The 22,905-nt window shown below is 44.0% G+C and overlaps 4 protein-coding genes across 6 annotated transcripts; 2 read left to right on the top strand and 2 right to left on the bottom strand.

The window, feature by feature from the left end:
• Positions 1-418: 418 nt before the first annotated feature.
• Positions 419-4,346, top strand: LOC117851884 (uncharacterized). Its single transcript, XM_034733793.2, has 4 exons — positions 419-1,457; positions 1,559-1,711; positions 1,813-2,043; positions 2,133-4,346. Exons 1-4 carry the CDS (start codon positions 1,085-1,087, stop codon positions 4,229-4,231), a joined length of 2,856 nt encoding a protein of 951 aa, XP_034589684.1. The 5' UTR covers positions 419-1,084; the 3' UTR covers positions 4,232-4,346.
• A 1,998-nt stretch (positions 4,347-6,344) lies between these two features.
• LOC117853086 (uncharacterized) lies at positions 6,345-11,037 on the bottom strand. The gene is made up of 6 exons (XM_034735451.2): positions 10,452-11,037; positions 10,027-10,362; positions 9,412-9,470; positions 9,173-9,301; positions 8,387-8,522; positions 6,345-7,005 (listed from the first exon to the last, which is right to left on the bottom strand). The coding sequence occupies exons 1-6, from the start codon at positions 10,818-10,820 to the stop codon at positions 6,682-6,684; spliced, it is 1,353 nt and encodes a 450-aa protein (XP_034591342.1). The 5' UTR covers positions 10,821-11,037; the 3' UTR covers positions 6,345-6,681.
• A 2,619-nt stretch (positions 11,038-13,656) lies between these two features.
• LOC117852621 (THO complex subunit 4D) lies at positions 13,657-18,791 on the top strand. 3 transcript variants are annotated; one of them, XM_034734790.2, is made up of 7 exons: positions 13,657-14,081; positions 15,626-15,899; positions 16,397-16,540; positions 16,640-16,708; positions 17,513-17,709; positions 17,839-17,895; positions 18,338-18,791. In XM_034734790.2, exons 2-7 carry the CDS (start codon positions 15,666-15,668, stop codon positions 18,549-18,551), a joined length of 915 nt encoding a protein of 304 aa, XP_034590681.1. In that variant the 5' UTR covers positions 13,657-14,081; positions 15,626-15,665; the 3' UTR covers positions 18,552-18,791. The 3 variants fall into 3 exon arrangements, with proteins under 3 accessions (XP_034590681.1, XP_034590679.1, XP_034590680.1); XM_034734788.2 differs by having other exon boundaries at positions 13,659-14,081; positions 17,513-17,715; XM_034734789.2 differs by lacking the exon at positions 13,657-14,081 and adding an exon at positions 14,159-14,299 and having other exon boundaries at positions 17,513-17,715.
• A 211-nt stretch (positions 18,792-19,002) lies between these two features.
• On the bottom strand, positions 19,003-20,160 carry LOC117853413 (uncharacterized). Its single transcript, XM_034735783.2, has 2 exons — positions 19,756-20,160; positions 19,003-19,622 (listed from the first exon to the last, which is right to left on the bottom strand). The coding sequence occupies exons 1-2, from the start codon at positions 19,999-20,001 to the stop codon at positions 19,260-19,262; spliced, it is 609 nt and encodes a 202-aa protein (XP_034591674.1). The 5' UTR covers positions 20,002-20,160; the 3' UTR covers positions 19,003-19,259.
• Positions 20,161-22,905: the final 2,745 nt, after the last annotated feature.

The raw sequence follows: 22,905 nt of genomic DNA, 5'->3' as shown, positions 1-22,905 counted from the left end.
CCACCTACTGGTGATAAAACCCATGAATTTGCTATAAAAATCATGGTTTGCCGTATAAAACTATGGGTTCATATAAAAAACTCGTATATATTTGAAATAAATGCGAGTCCGACATATAGGTCCTACGTCAAGAGTCGGACTCTAAAACAAAAACGTCGTGTTCACACCTTAAAATTTTAGCAAAATTGATCGAAATTTGTTGGAGATGACAGGTTTGACTGCACGCTACTTTATGCTAAATAGTATGGCTAAACATACATTTGGGCCCCGCATTAAGAGCCGGACCCTAGAATTAAAACCTTGCGTTTACACTTAAAATTTTAGCGAAATTCATCAAAATTTGTTGGAGATGACTCAATTTAAGTGTCTGCTACTTTGTGCAAAATAGTATAGCTAGACATATATATATGGTCCCACATCAAGAGTCGTACCCTCGAACTAAAACCTCCCTTTCACACTTTAAAATTTTAACAATGATTGAAATTTGTTGAAAATAATTTAGTTTAATAATTAGCTACTGCATGCGAAAAAGTATAGTTGGACTTATATGTGGACCCACGTTAAGAATCGGATCCTTAAATTGTTTCGTGAATCAAACCAATGCAACCCACTCTAAACCACTCTCAAACTATTTCCTCTTAGGAGGAATCCAAACCAAACCAAACCAAACCATTTGATGAATCAGCCTATTAATAACCAATCTAACAACCTTCAAAAGAAATCCAATTCATTAAAACCATTAAACCAATCTAATTAGCAGGGCTAGCCACATGCCCACAGTCCACCGCGCGGTTACCGGGGATAATGGCACGAGCATGTGTTCACATGATGAGTCAAGTCATGCTCCAACTTCCAAGTGCCTCTAGAACCAAGGTCAAAAGCCAAGTCACGGTCCATGATAGCCAACCGAGTAGACACACGCAAGTTGATGGAAACTGGAGTAGCAAGTTCAGACTTCAGAGCTTAAACCCATGGGCGATTCTCTTCACCAGCCATGCAACGCAGGACTAATTAATATAGTAACTCGTAATCATCCAAACCCTCTGTATGCGAGCAGCAGGAGAAGGTGGAGCTTCCCTCAGCTATGGGCTACCACATTCCATGGGGACGATTCTTCTTGTTCCTGCATGTCCTGTGCCTGCTCCTTTCCAATCTTCATCAAACGTCACATGGCTGCTCCGTGGAGGAGAGAACGGCGCTGATGGAGATCCGCTCTTTCCTGGTGCGAGCAAACGTCACGGCGCCGCGTTCTTGGGGGCGCGGCGGCGACTGCTGCTCATGGGAGCGCGTGAATTGCAGCGGCAGCGGCAGGACACGGAGAGTGTCCCATCTCTACCTCTCGAAGCTCTATGATGGCTGGTCGTTTTGGAGCTTCAATACGACGGTCTTCTCTGCATTCTCTGAGCTTCAGTTCCTGGATTTGTCGAGCAATTATCCCTGCTCACTGATGTCTGATGGTACGTAATCAACTTCTCTGTTCTAATTAGATACTTTTGTACTATATACCTTTACCATCTTGTCTTTGCAATGTAATCTGTACTGATGGAAACCTCCACAGGGTTAGTAGGGCTGAACCTGACGAAGCTCCAGTATCTTAACCTCAGTGGCAACTGGCTGGAAGAAAGTATCCTTGCACCTCTTGGGGAACTGGTTTCGCTACAAGTGTTAGATCTCCACTTTAATGGCATGCGCGGGGCTCTTCCTGTTGCAGGTACAGAAACAAACACTTCGTACTTGACATATATTGATGAATCAAGAATTGGCACCTCGCTTGTGCTGATTATATTGGTATAACAACTGCATGTTTTGCAGTTTTCCAAAACCTTACGAACATGCGGGAACTGAATCTTAGCGACAATAAGTTCAACGGAAGCCTCCCCAAGACTTTGCTTGAACTTCCTCACCTTAAAATCCTAGACCTCTCAGAGAATTCGTTAGTAGGAGGTATTCCAATTAGTTCGTCTTCAGATGAAGAGCCGGCTTCGCTGGAAGTGTTAAATCTCAGCAACAACCATATGAGTGGAGCTCTTCCAACAGAACAAGGTACAAAAACGACCATTTCCTGCAAATTTGAGTCCGAATTTTGAAATCGATACCTCAGAATTGTTTCATGATCTTCATATTTTCAACAGCATTTCGATACCTCAGAAACATAAGGGAACTGCATTTGAGTTCAAATCAATTTAGTGGGAACCTTTCGGCATTCTTGTTTTCACTTCCACATATTGAACGGTTGGATCTCTCCGGAAACCTGTTTGAAGGACCTATCCCTATAAGTCCATCTTCAAATCTTTCTTTGTCTCTCAAGAGTCTTCGCTTTTCTGAGAATAATCTGAGCGGCAAATTATCATTATTTTGGCTGCGTAACCTCACTAAACTCGAAGAGATTGACCTGTCTGGGAACACTAAATTAGCTGTTCATGTGAATATACCTGGATGGGTACCTCCATTCCAACTGAAACAGCTAGCAATCTCAGGTTGTGATGTTGACAGAGACATGATTGAAGAACCACACTTTCTACGCACACAGCTTCATTTAGAGGAGCTTGATTTGTCCAACAATAACCTGTCAGGAAGCATGCCAAACTGGCTGTTTACAAAAGAAGCAACTCTGGTTAACCTAAACCTTGGCAATAACTCATTAACCGGATCACTACTTCCAACAGGGCACCCCCAAACTGCTCTGCAAGCTATGACCATATCTAACAACCGTATAACAGGGCAGTTACCCGTGGGCTTTGGCTCAATGTTTCCATCCTTGTCCACTCTGGATTTTTATAACAATAACTTCTATGGACAAATACCAATGTCATTATGCCACATCAATCGTATGCGACTTCTCGACCTGTCAAACAACAATTTTTCTGGTGAATTGCCGCCTTGTGTGTTCACTGATTTCCCTGACCTGTGGATCTTCAGTATCTCAAACAACCAGCTTGGAGGTTTGGTGTTTGGTGGGATGAATAATTTGTCTGTCGGTTTTGCATTGCACCTAGGCAACAACAGATTTGAAGGAGCACTGCCTCGTCTTTTATCAGGAAGCTTGGTAATCATGAGTTTGTATGATAACAGGCTGTCTGGTGAACTCGACCCTTCATTTTGGAATCTATCTAGATTAGGAGTCCTGAATCTTTCCGGGAACCGTATTACCGGCAACATTCATCCAAAGATTTGCAACTTGACAAGCATTGAGATTTTGGATCTTTCAGATAACAACTTTAACGGGCCAATTCCAAGATGCAGCAGTACATCTCTGAGTTCACTTAACCTGTCCGGGAATTCCTTGTCAGGAGATATCTCTCATGGTATTTTCAGCACACCAAATCTTATGAAACTGGATATGAGATACAATAAGTTGACTGGTAACCTCAGCTGGTTAGATCATCTTGATAACATTACTGTACTTTCCTTGGGTTGGAATGAGTTTGAAGGGCAGGTCACTCCCAACTTGTGTAAGCTCTGCCCTAGGATAATTGACTTGTCACATAACAAGCTGTCAGGTTCATTGTCACCATGTATTGGCACAATCTTTTGTGACCATAAAACAGTGGAAGTGACCGGTCTTTTCTTTCTTATCAAACTTATAGTGGAGAGTTACATACTGGTCAAAGACACAAGAGGCTTCACCTTTGGTACAAAAGGGAATCAATACACATATGATGGTTTCTACTTCTCTGATTTGATGTCTGGCATCGACCTATCTGGGAACATGCTGTCTGGGGAAATTCCACGGGAGCTCGGGAATCTGAGCCATATCAAGTCCCTCAATCTGTCCAACAATTTCTTCAGTGGCCAAATCCCTGTGAGCTTTGCAAACATGAGTGAGATCGAAAGCTTGGACCTGTCACACAACGAGTTGACTGGATCAATTCCATTGCAGCTAACCAAACTATGGACGTTGGAGGTGTTCTCCGTGGCATACAACAACTTGTCAGGATGCATACCAAACTCTGGCCAGTTTGGCTCATTCACCACGGACAGCTACCAAGGCAATAGTAATCTCCACGACATGTCACAGGGAGACGGATGCTCGTCGTCTCATGGTTCAGGAGCAGGTGGTATGCCACCGGAAGGTAACGATGTGATAGCAGATGATCCGGTCCTCTACGCGGTCAGTGCTGCCTCGTTCGTCCTGGCATTTTGGGCCACCGTTGCGTCCATGGTTTGCCATCCATCTGGGCGGCATGTAATTCTCAAGTCAGCGAAGATGGTGTCATGGTGCTGCCGGTAATGATTTTGGAAGCCAAAAAATAAAAGTAAAAGTAAAGTATCATTGTATTTGCTTTATAACTTTTGTATTTTTTTTCTAGAAAGTTATATTTATAAATTTCCAGTGTATCCGATTATTCTAGCCTGTTATAACATAGACCCACAAATCAACCATGTCGATCTTTTTATCGTCCTCCATGATACTAAACCTCAAGTCATGACGTTCAGACATCACAGTTCAGACAACCCAATTAGGAACCGGTCACTGAACTGGTGAGGGTATCGGTTTAGTGATTCATTCGTTCAGCCGTTAGGAACCGGTTGAACCACTTGTTCAATAATTTTAGACAGTTGAATTGAACCGGTCACAAAAACTTTGTACCGGTGCCATATACACTTATAATTGATAATTAGCAATATAGTTCACATAAATAACAAAAATATATGGCCATAACGGCTCCATTCAAATTTCCAAGTTGACATAAATACTACTGGCTTTCTTCAGAGTCCAGAGTAGCACGGCAAATATATCACTAGAATATCATAACTAATAAAAAATTTCTATCTTGCCAAGATCCAACTCTGGCTGGACCTCCACTCGATTGTCCAATCCACACAAGCAGCCCAACAATGTACAAATGGAATCGTTGAGTATGGGATTTGGATACTCACCTTTGCCCTCGGCCTGCTGCTGGTGAAGAACGGGAACGGATGAGTTTGTTGCCGAGGCTGGGACTGGGCTGGAGGGGCTGCCTAGCTGGCTAGCTTGCATCTCCAAACAAAGCGTGTGCTACTAGCTAGTCATGTCCATTAGGGTCTCGTTTAGTTGCTCAACTTTGAGGTGCCAAAATTACTGTAGCAACATTGTAGTGTTTCGTTTGTATTTGTGAATTATTGTTCAAATATTGACTAATTAGACTCAAAAGATTCGTCTCGCAAAGTACAACAAAACTGTGCAATTAGTTTTTAATTTTGTCTACATTTAGTACTCCATACATATACCGCAAATTTGATGTGACGGTGAATCTTCTTTTTTCATAGTGTCAAAGTTGAAATTTGGGGTAAACTAAACAAGACCTAGATTATTTTACAGGCAGCCTCTGCAAGGTCTGGTGGAAAGGGAGTGGGAAAGCATTCTGCACGCGCGCGCCGTGCCGCCGTTGCATTAGAGGGATGCTGACGGGAAATGAATGCTAGCTACGGAATCAGGGACTGAGGGACGACAGGCCCTCTGCCGGCGAAGAACAGGGCCGCATGGGACGCGGGAGGAGAAACGGCGGCCTCGTCGCCTGATCGCGATGCGATGCGCCGCCAGCCCGCCGCCCTTCTGCTCGTGAATCCGGATGCGCCGCCCGCCGCCGTGTGACCGTGCGTGTGCGAGCAACTGAGCGGAGCGGAGCCGAAGGGTGCTTGGGCTGGGCATTTGGTTGGACCAACGTGGGAGAGACCAGAGCAAATCCAGGCAAGAGATAAAACCGTCCGGTTCGGCGGTTCAAAAAAAACCCGCCGGTTCATCCGGTTTTAACGGTCCGATTGCAGGAATGGTCTCTTAATCGAACCAAACCGTTATACTCTGGTTTAATCTTTTACCGGTCGAACCATAGGTCTGGTCCACTACTAATTACTATAATAAAAACCACATGTATAATTTATACTTATTTATATCGCAGTCGGATGTGCTAAATTTATCAAGACATAGTAGCATTATCACAATCAGTCCTTTGTAAAACTGACGGACAGAACGTATCAAAATTAGTCCTATGTCAAGAATTAACATTAGCTCTAGCCATGAATCGACTTCAAATCTTCAATAACTGCTAACTGTACAGTCAGTTCTAGCCTACAGGCCATCACTGAAAATATAATTATAGATTAATTTCTAAATTTATACATAAAATGTTGAACTAGTTTTTATCTAAAATGTTAATGCTTCACAGATTGGTGAATTAAGTTTAGAAAATGTTGAAGAATGTGCACATGTTTATAATCATAATGCAATAAGAATGATTTGTTATAGAGATTGGGATAAAAAGATTAAAAAACAAACTAAAATGAAAAAAATAGATTGCACTTATGGGTTGTGATCCATTATTGATGGACTGTAGAATTGGAACAAAGCATGATGGTGTAATCAATTATCATGCAACAATTTTAACTTCCCAAATAAATTCTTAACTTGCGATCCATTACAGAGAACAATGTACAAACTAGTACAAAGCCTGTATTGATAAATTTACAAGACTTCAAAGGTCCAAGAATGCACATAGATGAAGCCTCTACACAAATGCGAACTATATAGCCCTTTGCACTACCCCTCTTCTCTATACTGAAAAATGAATGGACCTCAAAAAGACGTTTCAACAGACTAGCAAAAAACAAAATAGTATAGATGTATCGCGGCCACAACTTACTCCTTTGTACATCCAGCCAAAAGAATGAACTACCATGTGCAGAGTAGTCTTATAATCATCATTACTCAACAACAATCTCCTTCGCCATGTCCTTCTTCACGACGAGTTTCCCATCTTCATCCCTGGTGAAAAGCTTCTCCATCAGTTCGTCCCAGCTGCTTCTTCCTGCAGATTTCGGTTCCATAGTCGTCTCGCTATGAGTATCAGAGGGTGGTGCAGTGCTACCATCCTCCTGAATTTCCTCTTCTGACAGATCAGCAGCATGAGGAACATCCAATGTCTTCGCTCTCTGGAGGGCACTCTTGTGCTCCTCCTCAAAACTTTGCAACCTCTCCATCTTTTGTTGTGGAGGTGGAGCCATTGCATTCTCACTTTCCTTCATTAGCTGCGACAAATATATAAATGTAGACATGCAGTCATAAACAAATATTCACTATGTCGAACTAAACAAATCGGTGCAAAAACCAATGGCAAGTTCCAGCAGATGTGCATTTCTGAAATTTTTGTTTGCAAACAAATTTTCCGTTTTCTTCCAAGTCAATTCAGTACTAGGAAAAGATAGAGCATCTTCCATGCAAATCATAACACAGAAAAATATGCAGAAAAGAGAAATAACAGAAGCAAAAAAAAAAAAGGAAAGATGGGCAGTAACCGCATAAATCTATTAAAAATATTCCAAGTAAAATTTTTGCACTGTTGACTTGCAGACCTATGGAACCAAACCTAACATTTGACAGGATTTTGCACATCCTTTTCATTTATCAAGCAGTTATACTGTAATGCTAACGCATATAATGAGGAGATTAATTCAGGCTTATCCTGCATGTGATCTTTCTTATGAAAGAAGGCTGCAACTTATGAATTATGATGGTTCCTTACAAAATTACCATGTATGGCTAATTTTGGAGTATTCAAAAAATCACATACAAAATTAAATCTTACAAGGCTACTAGCCACCATCCAAAGGCGCCTGACTTACTATGTGCTACTTAGGAATTAGCAAGTGGAAACTTAATATTAGTCAGGAGCTCAGGAAATTTTGGAGGAAGAGGCAGCAAGCTTTGACCTAACCATAGGTCCAAACCTACATCAGACTAGTCCATTCATTGCTGTGAGCTTGTGGCTGCTTTGGTGTGAAGTATGAACATGTGATAAGTACATTATTACAACAACACAGCGCCATTTGTGTTTTTTTTCCCCAAAAGGACGGCAAAAACTTTGAGTGCTGGCCCAGTTTTCTGAGTGGAAACCACATCTGAAAATCACACAACTAGGGCATACGAGCACAGCACCATTTGGCCAGTAGTGTCATGAAACTTGATTAAACCTGCTAGATCCATATTTATATGATACAATCTCTGGGCAATCACTTCTCAGCTCACCTCTAGCAGCATTTTGCATTACTTGAACAGAAAGGGAGTAATGGTTTTGAGACCTTTGACAGCATGTCCGTTCCATCTTAATTGATCAACGAAAGATCCCAACTCCCAAGGCCTCTTGAATGTTACATAGAAAACACAACTTCGGTTTCTAGTACAAGAGAGGTGAATGCAAGAAAACTAGATATCTATGTATATACAGAAGGGATCTTCCCTTCTGTTTCTGGTAAACTAGTATAATTATTGACATATCAAACATAAGTATAAGACCACCTAGATTTAGCAATCAGACACGCCGTCAATATGACACTACAGTGTGCAAAAAAAGAAGGCTTATGGAAAATTGTGAAAATAAACCAGCAAACACGTAGTATAACATGTGTATACCTCTAAAGCCTTTTGTGATTCTCGCTCGATCCAAGCAATGGCATGATCAGAAGTGGTACTGCATGATAGCACAACATGCTCAAATCGTCCTTCCACAGGAATAGCAGTTCTGACCTCAGGCGGGAACCTTCCGCATCTACATATGAGTAGTAATGTAGTGATTAGACATGTGAAAAGATAACTTTTGTGCGCAACAATGAAGAAATTCTAAGGAAACATCTGCAAGATTTCTTATGATTTTCTCTGGCTATACATGTATATGCAGACCACATTTTTCAGATACCCTATCTGTACTAGGTTTCTGAACCCTACCTCATTTTTTATTAGATTCCTAGTCCACTTTATCTTGTTATCATTGATCAGCAGAAACTACAAACAAGAAAGTTGAGGAAAACAAGGGTATGCTTCATCATCTATTCAAATGACAAATAGGACTCGACCAGAGGGAAAGACATCCCTCTGATTTTTGTCCTATAAAAGATACTAAAGCTTCAAACCCGGCTGGCATTCAAACAATATATCTAAGAATACATGAAGTTCATATTCCTCAATTCTCGTTAGCTGTGAAAATCCATGCTCTAATGCATGAGCAGACTAAAGCTTTGCTGCTTCTGCTAGAAAAAACAAAAGATTAAAATTCCTTGCTTAAATCATGGGAAAGGGAAACACAGTGGTGTAAGGATTTAGAGCTTCCTTATACTAGAAGAGTCGGTTATTATTTATGCTAGTTACTATATAAACAGAAAAAACAGTAAATAGCAGGTACTATCTAAAGACACCAATTACCTGCAAAATTTCCTCTCAACGATATGATACATTCGCCCAGGAGCATACAATCTTCTTGGATCCTTAAATTTTCGCTTGTCTTGTTTAAATGTATCTCTCAAGCAAATGAGGAATAGCAAGCAGGGCAAGCTGTCCAAAGTATAAAGGCCTGGTGAAAAATTCGATCATACATGCAGTATTTTTAATGAACGAAAGCAAACTGCATAAGCATCTGGAGAAAGTGAATCAGGTCAGGTTACCAGAAGATAGACCCAAAAATGTACTCTAGCGGCGTTGGTGTTCTTGGCAAAAAGTCATCCTGGAAAAGACAGTTAAAGTTAGTCAAAGACTTCACAGTTAAACTGACAACACAGGATGGGTTGAGTTTATATTCACTTATTCAGAATATACAAGACAACAACAGAGCAACAACCAATATTAGCAGTTGCAGCACATACAAATTATATACTATGGACAAGCGTGCTAGCGAAGTTTCTTCATATACAAAAACCTGACTTCCTGCATAAAACAAATTAATTGTCTACTCAGGAAATGAGGAAAACTGTGTACGATTTACGGGAACAAGCTCTGCTGCTCCTCAAACTAAACATTGCATTTCATGATCGGCAGAGAGCACTTAACCCCCTCTGAACAACCTTTCTTCAGAGCACGACTGCAGCCAAATTAAATGATGGGATTCCTACCGTTCTGTACAATCAAACTAGTTCACCCTTCTCAAACATTCCCAATCAGGCAACAAGCAAGGCACATTTGACAAAATTGCTCCCCATAGGCTCTCCCAAACCATTCCAACAGGGCGATAGTTCATGAAAAGCACCGAAATCAACAACCTAACACGGAACGGCACCCCGTACCTGGAGCACGACGGAGCTGACGACGTCTGCGTACTTGACGGCGAGGTTGAGCGACATACACCTGGCGGGCGCGAGCGCGTAGCACTTGATTCGGCTCCTGGGTATATTGTCGAACTCCTTGCGGTTGTTGACGACGAGCACGGTCATGAGCGCAGCGATGCCGGAGCCAAGTGAGTGGCCGGTGAAGATGAGCTTGTACTCGGGGCCGTAGCGCCGCAGCAGGTCCCGCAGCGTCTCCGTCTCCCGCTCCAGGATGTACTGGGCGGCCTTGAGCAGGCCGTGGTGCACGTAGCCGCCGTCGAACATCTGCATCCCGAGCTTGTTGTCCATGAGCACCTGCACCGGCGAAGAAGATCCGTCAAGTCTCGCCTCTCTCCCTCGAAAGTAAAAAACAGCCTCCCCGGTGATTCCAATCCAATCATCACCTTGTAGTCCGCGTTGCGGACGAGGTTGAGGCCGCGCACGGCGAGGATGATCTCCTTGTGCGCCTCGTCGACGTAGATGAGGTATGGCGGGCACCGGTTGCCGACGTCGTCGTAGGTGGCGCGCTTGACGATGCCCTTGGGGTCGACGTCGGCGTACCCGCGTCCCGGCGGCGCGAACTTGGGGTTGCTGAGGTCTGGGTCGTAGTTGGCGAGCACGACGCGGCAGAGGCGTGGGACGGGCTCGAACTCGGCGGGGGCCGCCGCCGGCCACGTCTCGCTGTCGTAGGCGCCGATGTAGGTGAGCCGCTTCCACGCCCACCGCGTGCACCCCAGGCACACCACCCACTCCAGCCCGCAGCTCACCGACATCGCCGCCCGCCGCCCGCGAGGCTCCCCCGCGCGCTCGCCTAGTCCACGGGGTCCGGTGCGGACTGTGGCGGCTGCGCCGCGCCTGCGCGCTCCTTGTCTCTGGCTCTCCGCGCTGCGGTCAGCCGGTCGCCTCCTCGGCTGCCTCCGAGTCCGGCTGCTGGCCTGCTGCTGGGGGCTGCGGGTTTGGACTGGGCGTCTTTTTGGGAGTTGTCTTTAGATTATAAAAAATGATTTTGTGGCCTTGTTTCTTCCGGATCCCACGAGCCCCGCGAGCTGGAGTGGTGGCCTCCTGGTGGGGCCGGCGTGCTTTGCTGTCTTGTGACCACCGCGTGCGCTGCGCCCGCGGGGCAGCGGTGCATGGGGCCCTTCGCTTTCCTTCGCGGCGCTTTCGGATCGACGCGGCCAGTCACGCGGCGGCGCGGCGGCCGCGGGACGCATCAGCAGCCGTCCGGCCGCCGGAAGCCGGTGGACGGTGAGATCCGGACCGCGTAAAACGGTACTCCCTTCGTTCTCATTCCAACTTCCATCTCGTTCCAACTTCCATTCCATTCCACGAAGAGTCAAAGTATGTCAAATTTTACTAAATTTATACAATAAAGTAATAACATATACTTATATAAGATAACATATTACCATTATATTTTTTCATTAAATATATTTTCATAGCATATATATTTGGTGCCATAAATTTTTATAATACTCTTTATAATTTTGATCAAATATAAAATAGTTTGACTCTCCGATAGAGATAAAATGACTTATAATTTGGAATAGAGGGTGCTATAAATCTTCGTAATTCTCTCTATAATTTTGATCAAACTGACTCCAATAAAATAAAATAAGGGTGCAGATCTCTTTCGCCCTTGTTTACTTCCCTCCAAACTCCCAACTTTGACACTATGCAAAAAGAAGATTCCCCATCACATCAAACTTGCGGTACATGCATGGAGTACTAAATGTAGACGAAATCAAAAACTAATTGCACAGTTTTGTTGTACTTTGCGAGACGAATCTTTTGAGCCTAATTAATCAATATTTGGATAATAATTCACAAATACAAACGAAACGCTACAGTGTCGCATTTATAGCAAAATGCCAATTTGGCACCTCCCAACTTGGGAAGTAAACAAGGACTTCTTTGGAAAATACGGAATCAGATGCTATGTGAGATAACGAGAGGGCAGTAGGCCGGTAGCATCCAGCATCCATCTCGGTCAACGAAGGCATACAGCAGTTTCCTTTCTACGGGCGTATGCCCTTGACAGGATACCATCGAAATTTGTTCTGGCAGGAGGAAGAGTACCATCCAGATTTGTTTCCAAGCACGAATACAACAAGAGTTCAACTAAGATTTGTTCAAATCCCAGCTCTATTGTGGACAAACTGGTCGGTTGTGCACCCGGATCGTGCAAGGTCAAGGATAACGATTTGGTCTTAAACAACGGTGCTGAGCAGTTGTGCCAGTGGTTGACAGTAATGCACATGCTTGGTAGGTGCATAGCGCTGCAGCCAATCATCCTTTCCACTTGCCACTTGCTGGCCTGAGAAGCCGCGCGGGCTGCTCTGAGCTTCTGACCCGGACTCGTCGCTGTTCCAGCTGCTGACTTTCTTTTTTCTATTACTGATGACTGATTATCAGTAGTAGAGTATTTGATCGAGTAAGCTTAATGCGAATTGAGAATGTGCCTCCTGTGAAGTAGAATGAACTGGCCCCATTCTTGTGCACCGTCAGACACAGTTGGCGGCCGCCGTTTGGATGCTTTCGGTGCCACCGTGGCATTGCATTATTGATCGATGGGGGATTATCGTGCAGATGCATGCCATGACGAAAACGAGAGGGAGTTGGGTTGGGTAGTAGGAGACAGCGACATCAGGTCAAACGGTTGAATCGCTGCGTCCAATCTTATCTCTAGCGTGTTGCTTCCAGTAGTTTTCAAGGTTGTAATCGCATTGCAGCAGGGCACCAGGGGATTGACTGACAGGTACCTCGTGGGCAAGCGTACGCGTGCAGCATGTGGAAGCTGATGGCGACCGGCATTCCCAACAACTCTCTAGCCTCAATGCTTCATTAGTGCCGTCGCTGTCGCAATTCTGAACACGGATTAATTCCTCGAGAGTTCGTGGATTAAACGGACAGGGCATTCGATGTACAGGCCACAGGCGCATGTAAACTCTGCATTTTTAGTCACTGCTGTTGATGAAGCATTCGATCAGAGAAAAAGAAGCTCCGGTACATATTTGGGAAATGCTCGGTCGCTCCGGTCGTGTGGAGCTTCATTTGGAAGACAGCCAGATACGGGCATGTCGATGGGATGTGGAGCCGGTACGAGGGAGATTAGGCCGGCAGAGAGAACAAAAGCATCAAGCAAAGTACGAGCAAAAGCCAGGAGCGCTTTCATAGTGTGGAGTGGTGAGAGCCGCGGTAGGAAGCTGGGCGCGCGGCCCCACGGGTTCCTTCGAAGCCAAGGCGAGAAACTTCCACTAGATGCTGATGTCAGTGCCAGGTTCGTTCGACGCGGAACTGGCCGCCTTTTCGGCACGTGCGCATCCACTGGGGTCGTCGGAAACCTGTCGCATCCATGATCGCAGAGAAGCTGGTCCGTGCATACGCACGCTGCTGGCTGCTAGGAGAGAGAAAGCCCAAGGCTTTCTTGGTCTTCGCATGCTGGGCCTTTACAAGATGGGCTGGCAGCCCACCGTGGCAGCGCAGGCACAGTAGTAGATGAGGACGCTCGTTGGGCCTAGGTTCACATTTTGGATTCTTTTCCTCGAGCTGCGCGTCCTCATTTATAAGTGGACCCACCCGGCGGAGGAAAACCACGCAAAAAAAAGAACCTAATCCCCTGGCCCCACACCGAAGCCGTCCTCTCCTCTATCCTCTTTCCTCTCTCCTCGAGTCGAACGAGGCGAGAAGACGACTCGCCGAGTCGCCGGCAGAAGCCCATCTCGCCGCGTCCTCAGAGAACTGGCCGATCCCGAGCCCATCCAGCGGGTCGCACCTCGTTCCTAACCGCGTCCCCGACCAGCGCGCCGCCGCGCGAGCCCTCAGGCAGTCAGGCGATTAGGGCTGCTGGGATCTCGTCTCGCTGCTGGCGGCCGCGGCTGCGGAGCTGACCTGCGTTGGGTTGAGTCACCCCGCCACCGGAATTAAACTTTGCGCTGTTGCCCCAGGAGCCTCTGCGAACGATCCATCGGCCTCCCTCGCCGGCTAACGAAATCACCACCGGCCCGTCCAGATCCCCAGTGTCCTGTCACCCCCAGGTGTGTGTGAATCTCTTTTGCTTTTTTTTTTTTACCTTGATTGATTTCAGCATGGCCGAACCATCATTGATTTGTAGGTACTAGTAGAACCGCAAAATTTTTGAAGGAGCAATTAGCGGTAATTACATGCCAGATTGGTGTGTGTTGATGCTTTGATGCAAATCATTCTTTTGTGCCCATGGGGATTTGGAGTCGGTCATGTTTTACGTCAATGATAGGTAGTGATTACTGTTGAGTATTTTATTTGAACATGTCCTTAGGAGTGCACAAGACAGAAGTAGTTGTTTCTGTTGAGATTCACTGACTTGAGTTTTAATCAAAACTTGTTTTGCTGGTAAGTACTACATGAAAAAACATTTCACTTGCATATATTACTAAATTTCAAGTCGAGACCTAAAGTAAAGTTCAAAACCTATGGCATTTTGGCTGTACGGTACAAGGGAGTGTCAGACATTTCACACTTCACCAGTAGAAGCGTATTTTCTGAACCGTGTGTTCTACTGAACAAAATCTGTAATTTCGTTGCTTCATGGAGTAATGAAATTCGGGCGTGGCCCTTAGTGGAAAAGAAGCGTATCCGCCGAACAGGCTTAGTTAGCTCCTTAGACAAGCTGTGTGACTTTTTAGGGTTGGTTGCATTTGTGTGAATTGCAGTGTGATCTAGGTTCTCATGATGTTAAGGCTGCAAAGTTTAGGTGATATGAGGTTCTGTCATTGCTAGCAAGTAGATATGGTTTCATCATGCCACCCTGCCGACTGTGATTGGCTCCCCTTTTTTCTGCTCGAACATGCATGAGAGCTGCATATCTTTTCATTAATAGAAGAAAGAAAGATGTTAGGATTTAGGCCCTAACTGCCTAACGACGACACACGCCACAGACCAAAGGAGTGATTAGCTCCCTTGTATTATTTGAGTTTAACTTACATTGTCTGGAGAAATTTGCCCCTATACCAATGTAGATGCTATTGCATTTGCATAATGTAATTCTTTGTTTGGAGTGCTTTCATTTTGTTTCTGTGTTCAGATTAGAGAACATAGAATGGGTACTGTAGAGGATTGGAAAGGTTATTGTAATAAGCCTGTTTTTTTTTCATTCAAATACTCCTTTTCCATTTTACTTCTATGCTTTGAGGGTGCCTGATACTGCAATATTTTAACATTACTGAGATTTTTTCATGATGCTGTATTTGCCTTCATAAATGGTAACTTGGGAGCTTGTGATTGGCTCATAGAATTGTTTATATGTGGAAAGTCGGAGAAAAGTTTTTAAGAAACATGATGATAAGTGTTGAAGAATAAGGTGACAACTAAAAGACTCATGTATCTTAATCGTATAAAGTCCAATGTAGGAAACTTCCTTTAAACTGCAAAACACTTGGTTGCATGCTTTTGGACATAGTATTAATCTCTTAATTATACCAAAGAAGTGAAAAACGGAGGTAACTTTAAGGCTGCAATTATCTGTCTGTGCATGTGTGTGCTTGCCTGGTCTACTGTGTTCAACTGAACAATCAACTTTCTGAAATTGTTTTCTCCTGTGCAGGGTTTTGTTCTTAACTTTGGGCCTTAAAATTTTTGTTTGAATGGCAACATCTTTGGACGTTCCACTCGATGATTTGATTAAGAGCAGAAATGGGAGGGGAAGGGGAAGAGGCAGGGGACAAGGAGGGGGTCGAGGCAGAGGTGATGGTCAAAGATTGGCCCGTGGATCATGGCGTGGGCGTGGTACTGGCACCTTCCGTGGAAGGGGACTTGGGGTGCCTTCACGAAGGCCACTTGGTGTTAATACTCGATCCTCATCGTTTGCTATTGCCAAGGCAAGCACAAAACTATCACTGTTTTTCTGTATACCTTCAAGAATCCAAACTACAGTAGGTACCTGACAAGAAGTGGCTATAAACTTATTAAAAGGGGACAGCCCAATGTTTCAATTCAGACCATACCTGCTACCTTTTAATTGTGGAGCTTCAGAGAGGATCCAACAGGTTTCACATTTTGAATGATCAAAGAACTGGCTCTTTTCTGCTGAGTTTGTTGGGCGGCGAGATATATGTTGGTTTGTGCTGGCTAATGCTTCAAAGTTCAAACTGAAAACATTGTCCGTACTCATTGTCAGCATGCTCATGGGCCACATATTAATCTTTGGATAAGGCCTTTGATTTATACAGAAATAGCACCATTCTATGCAATGGTATAGGGTTTTATGATTTTGCTGATGCTAATTGCCTCATCAGGTGCCGTGGATTGATAAGTTTGTGATTTTATGCTAATACTTTCTCGTCACAATTTGGTCATGCATGTTATGGAATATCAGTCATTCAATAAAGCAAAGGATTTTGTGTGGAGGCATGATCTGTTTGAGGATAGCATGGTGGCAGCTGGGCTTTCTGGGATAGAATCTGGTACAAAGTTGTACATTTCAAACTTGCACTATGGGGTGACCAGGGAAGATATAAAGGTAGCTGGATCCTCATCTTCGTACTATGATATCTGACAGTCCCATCCATGTTCAGCATTTCTGAAGCCTGATGTTTGTCTATCAACAATATTGCTTCAGGAGCTTTTTTCAGAAATGGGTCATTTGAAGCACTGTGCTGTTCACTATGACAATAATAGACACCCAACTGTGAGTTCTCTAAAGCTTGCTTGATTCTTTTTCTGCAGCACAAATGTGTGTTTTGTAATTAAGGTACAGAGTAAAATTTGCAAAACTACAAAATTAAGAAGTTGTATCACAAAACCACAGAATTAAGAAGTTGTATTGCAAAACTGATAGAACATGCCAAAGTATCACAAAACTACACATTTGATAAATAATACCACAAAATTACAAACTGAGTGTGCAATGTATCATATAAATACATATTTTGGCTGGGTGGAACTTGAAATTTTGTGATACCTTACACACTAAACACTTTTGTGATACAATTTTTTTAAATATGTAGTTTTTGAAGTACTTTTATTCTAGGTCTGTAGTTTTATGACAATTTTACCGATGTTTCAAAAAAATGGTTGGTGATAAATTGTACTTTTGCCATATTGATGTAGGAAAATGGAGAAAATAGGAAATGTTCTATGTTACACACAAAATTGGAGAAAAAATAGGAAAAATACCTAGGTGCTAGGCGGATACCTAGCTGAAATGTTGGGTATTTATAACCTACTTGAATTTAGTCTGGTGCACCATACTAGCCATTCAAAATGGCCTTTGGTTCCATTGTTTCTCTAGAGGTTCCTGCAAGGCTTCAAGTGTATCTTTCTTATTTCAGCTGTTTTTTTTTAAATTTGGTTTATGTTGTTGTCTTCTGTTTCCTGGCATATTGTAATTAATAATTATAATATATTGGTGTTCTGATTGCTTAACAAAAACAGAAACATGCTATCTGTACTAAATTTGTTCACTGGTTTGTTCGTGGATATTCTCAAACAGGGTTCTGCTGAGGTGATATTCACCAGGAGAAGCGAAGCTCTTGCGGCACTGAAACGATATAATAATGTGCGCCTTGATGGGAAGGCGATGAAGATTGAAGTGATAGGAGCAGATTTGGGTCTTTCTGCTGCTGCCACACCCCGGATTAGTGTTGTTCCTGGTGCAAGGGGAAGAGGACAGAGAGAAGTTGTAATGATGTATGGGTATGGCTCTTCTTTGGCAGCGTGTGGCCGAAAGGAGGCCTTTGCTGGTTGGATTCACCAGGCATGTTGTAGGAATTCTAACTTTCTTCCTTTTCTTTTTTTCTGGGACACATTTCTTTTCAGGCCTGGTGGGAATGGGTTTGGTCGAGGTACAGCTGGCTCATCTAATTCACTTCCCGGGTATGCTCTCATGACTAGATATTTTGTTATTGCTTATTAGGATTACAAATAGCGCGACTTTCCTCCTGTGACCAAAAATGTTTTACTGAAATAACCATGTCAAACAAGTAGTCAACTGTTAGTTGTGTTTAAGCGAGAGTATTTTTAAACATATTTGAAATCATGTGTGGTTGTGGCAGATTTGATATTTATTTTTCCCCATGTGTGGTACGCTCCTGTCTGTCTGTCTTGTATTAATGGAACATTCTTGTGGTATTTACCGGGGACGTGTAACCAGCAACTACATCCAATGTGACCTGAACGTCTGAACTACAACAACTGTATGATGTTCGGAAGTACTTAATTTGTCTTGTCAACAAAAACACCTGCATCTATTGTTCATAGTAGAATGCAAGATTTAACATCCACAATCCATGCTTTTCGTAATCATTGTCATGTTCAGGTGGAAGCGTGGAGGTTTTGCTCAAAGAGGGGGAGGACAAGTGCGCGGGGGTTTTACTCAAAGAGGGGGAAGACAAGTTCGCGGGCGTGGGCGTAGTAGCTTTGGCAGGGGCCGTGGACGTGGCTATGTGCGCAAGGGAAATGTTGAGAAATCAGCCGACCAATTGGACAAGGAGCTTGACAACTACCATTCTGGTGCGATGAATGTTGACTAAGATGGGGCAATCCGTCATCATCGTGGCACGTGGAAGTCGGAACTCGGTTGAAGCTACGCTTGTTTTCTGTCTGCTGGTATCCTGTCAGATGTGTGCACGTCTGTCATGCTTTCATTGTCTCTGCTGGAGGATTAGATTTCAACTGCAGTTAATTTCTTGTACGGAGTTAGTCCCATGATATCGGAACTGGCTGTAACTGATTGACGAACCTAGTTTTCAACTGTTGGGTTTTTGCTGTTATTGCTTTCATGCTGTCTATAATTCTTACCGTGGTGCTCAGTCTGGTAAAATTTGCTGGAGAATTTTTTACTGCGCGTCAGCCAAAATGGTTAGTGACAGGTTGGAGGTGTTGCCAAATGTTACAAAACCGAGTATGCGAGACTGAATGAAACCCATGTATTCCTATTTTACGAACCCAACAAGGCAGCCCAGGTCAGGGGCTATATTCTCATAGCAAGCAAGTCCAGTGTGACGACTGGTTTACAGCCCGTTCCAACAATATCCTCATAGCTTTGATCGACACCACCAACAATATCCTCTCACACTATACTCATACCAGACTACAGAATACCTGCAAATTCACCTAGTACCAGAGATAACCAAGCATGACAAAGCCTCACATAGTTACATACTCGCACACAGGAGAGATGGTCGTTAATGTCGAACGAGTAACCACAACATTTGTATATATATAACTACAGCTGCTGCTTAATTCGCCGGAGCAGTAGTGGACATGGCGATGAATGACTCGATGGTGTCCTTGGCCATGACGAGGACGTCCCTGACGCTGGTCGGGAGGGTGAGGAACCAGTCCGTCCCGGCGTCGTCGTCCCTCCTGCTGATGCTCCTCTCGATCTCCGCCGCGTACTCCTGGAGCTGCACCCTGAGCGCGACCACCTCGTCGTTGAGGTGCTCGAACTCCCTGAGCTGCTGCACCATCAGGTGCGGGTCCGGAACCCAGCAGACCTGCGCCACGGCGGGAGGGGCAGGGCTCAGAGTAGTGGTGTTGCGCCCGGCGTTCTTGGATTTGGATCCCTCGTCAGCGTCAGCAGCCAAAGCCCAGCTGGTGCCCTGCAATGCAATAACATAAGTACGAGTGTGGCAAGCTTGTTAATTTTCTTGTTAATAAACGACATATCCTGTTGTAAATCTAAAGTCTAGTACTCTAGTTAGATGGAAGCTACAAAGTTTTCTCAAAACTAACCTCCTGTTGAGGAAGATGATGGTGACGGCGATGGTGGTGGTGGTGGTGGTGATGGTGATGAGGAAGTGGAGGGTTTCCTGCAGATGGCGGAGGAATACTACCCTGGCAGCAGCGGCAGCCGTGGCCGTGCGGGCAGCGAGTGGTCACCTGGCGCAGCATCTTCCAGTCAGCTCGGCACACGGCGCACTGCCACTGCCAGATCTCCGTCGTCGTCGTCGTGGTGGTGGTGTTTCCGGCGGGCTGCATGTCTGCGACTCTGCGCAAGACCTCTGCCGAGACCAAACCAACCGCAGAGGCTCAAGGACGAAGAACTGAAGACCGACCACGAGCGAGCTCGGTCGCGACTCTAGCTGTTGGTGTGGAGGCTAGAGGAAGGGAGATGGAGGGCGAGGTGCGGGTGTGCGACAACTATTTATAGATAACGCGTGCGCAGGAGGGCCGGATGCGATCGCTAGCCGGCAAGCGAAGGCGTTACACACGGCGTCGTTTCACAGCAACCCTCTCGATCGACAGCTGTGTCCCTGTTTTCAATTGCTTCGGTTGGAAGGTCTCTTTGCTTACGACGCCGTGAATCGCACGCAGATCTCAGTACGCAGCCAGCTACACAGCATGACACTGGTTTTGCATGCGGCCCCAATTGGAGAGAACATCATCAGGCTTGTTTTTCGCTGTGGCTTGACAAGCGCCGTCCTCGCGTCATCCGTGTAGACAGCATGTGTGTGGCTTTTTAGTAAGTTTTATCGACCGGCTCAGATTCCTCGTTACCACACTAGGGGGTTTCTATTGGTGCGGCCTCGAACATGCAGGACGCAGCTGCCGAGAGGATGCTTAATTTGGAGGGCACAACTCGAATCTAATCCCTCTATTTTTGCCTGAATCTTTTCTCAATTGATGATTCTTTACCGGCGAGTTCTAGCCCTGGTTCTTTTCTCCCACGCGCTTTGCAGTTTGCAATAACTTGCCGGCTACTTTTCGCGGTGCTTTGTGTCAAGGAAGTAAGTAAAGTGTGCCGTTATTTCTTAGGGGCAAAATAGGGAGACTTGCTTTGAGTCACGCTGTGCTGCGGTCCCTGCTGACCAATCTGCTTAATCCTAACGCTATCATTTCTGTTTTGACGACCCAGACCTGTACTTCTTCGTATGCTATTTTAGCTGTCATATTTGGATGGAGGATAAATGTACTAGTCCAGATAATAGCGCTAATATAAAACAGGACAGTAGATTTATCCATCCAAAAATCCTTCATTTTTTACAAATCATATTTTGTTGAAAAGGCTTTGACCGGTAATTACTCTATTTGTATTTTATTTATGTTATATAAAATTATAATTATTAGCAAGTGTCTATTCCAACACCATTCTAATGACGCTAGTTTATTTTCACAAATTATGCATCAATAGTTTAATTGTTGATTAAAAGCTTGTCCTCACAAAACGAAATGAGCACAATTTCGACCCTTTTTGGAATGGAGGAAAAACGTAGGGAAAATGAAGTTTTCACTTCCATAGGAAAGGAAGACGAGCTACACGTTTGGAACGAAGGAATTGAAGATATACTTTCCAGAGGAACGGCAAGGGAGACTGTACTTTTGGAGGAAAGAAAAAATGTGCTCCGAGCTCAGGGAAAAATTTCCTGCAACGCTCGCTCGCATTCTCACATGCTAATCAAGTTTACCAGGTGTGCTCTTCCTCCTCGCCACACACAGCTTGAGCCTTCGGGAGGAAAGCTTCATTTGAGCAATAAAAGGAAATAAAGGAAAAGACAAAAAAAAAAAACTCCGCCCAGTAAGAGAGAAACCCATTTCTCTTGATTTGGGGGTGGAGCTTTGGTTGGCGAAGGAGAGGAGAGCGGCTTCAAGCGTGCTCGAAGAGGTCGAGAGCTCGCCACTTGATGCTGGGCTGCTGGCCTCCGACTGTGCTCCGCTGACCTTTGAGGTCATGGCGCCTGTCGCCTGAGCTAGTTGTTTCAGGGAGGATGACGACGATGGTGTGAGCGTGTGTGTGGATAAGAACGATGGGTGGCTTCAGGCTTGCAGATGGCAAAATAACCGTAGGGCCCACGTGTAAGAGGGGCAATGGAATTACATCATTTGTTTTTCTGCGTGGTAACAAAAGTACCTTTGACTGTTCAGTCGTGTTAATGTTATCAACACAATCTAATCAATATTTCTATTAGCCTACGTTTATTATTCCTGTGTTTATGAATTCCTGCAATCCAAACAGCTTAAATTTTACATTCATGTGTTTTGTATTTTGTAATCCTGTAATTTGTCACTTTTCACTCCATCGTATTCCTGCGTTTTTTTCCCATTCCTCTTATTTGAATTTCTTTGTTCCAAACAAGCCCGAGTAAGCCACAAAAGTATAAATGTATAATTCCATTAAAAAAAGAGAGTCTTGATTCAAAACCTTAATAATAAGCATGGACGATGTATATAATGGTAACATAGTACACATCCCACTAGAAAGAAGACTAAGAATTTGGTTTTCTTTTTTCTTCCAAAAGATGCAAAAACTTCTATTCATTACCACAAAAAATTCTTGAAATTGTGGATAATTCCGCACGCTCTCTACATGGACGCACATAAACATATAGCGCCACATGTATTTAATATCATCAACCAAATAATGAACTATAGCCTACCGATAGGAAGTAATTCCCTTATCCTCATAGCAAGAACATTGACATTTCAGCATCACTTATTCCTTTATTTCATATAACATAACAAAATAAATAATAATGCGTTGAGCATTATATTGACATTCTAATAATACATTACTATATTCTGCTACTAGTTTCTCTTGTAACACATTTACACAAACTTCATTCTGGCTGACGGTAAGCAGCTGCGCCATGCACGTAGCTTTAATTTTGATGTAACAAGTAATAAATAGCTAGAATAAAATTATTAGAGCAGAAAATACAGTCATCTCAAAACACAACACGCACATAATGTATCTACTAAACTACAAAACATCAAATTTCAATCAAGGATACTTTGAACTAAAATAAAACATGCAAAAATAGTCGTGCTACCTTTTGTGGTATTTTAATTACCACAACTAGTTTAGTTTCGAGGAACAAGATTCTAATAACACACGCATCAGAATACATGCCTGCATTTTTTTCCGACCGCACATAGCACATTTAT

The sequence above is a fragment of the Setaria viridis genome, chromosome 4, assembly GCF_005286985.2.
Source record: "Setaria viridis chromosome 4, Setaria_viridis_v4.0, whole genome shotgun sequence".
NCBI lineage: Eukaryota > Viridiplantae > Streptophyta > Magnoliopsida > Poales > Poaceae > Setaria > Setaria viridis.
The sequence above is the reverse complement of the archived record's forward strand: the minus strand, read 5'-3'. Positions and strand labels throughout refer to the sequence as shown.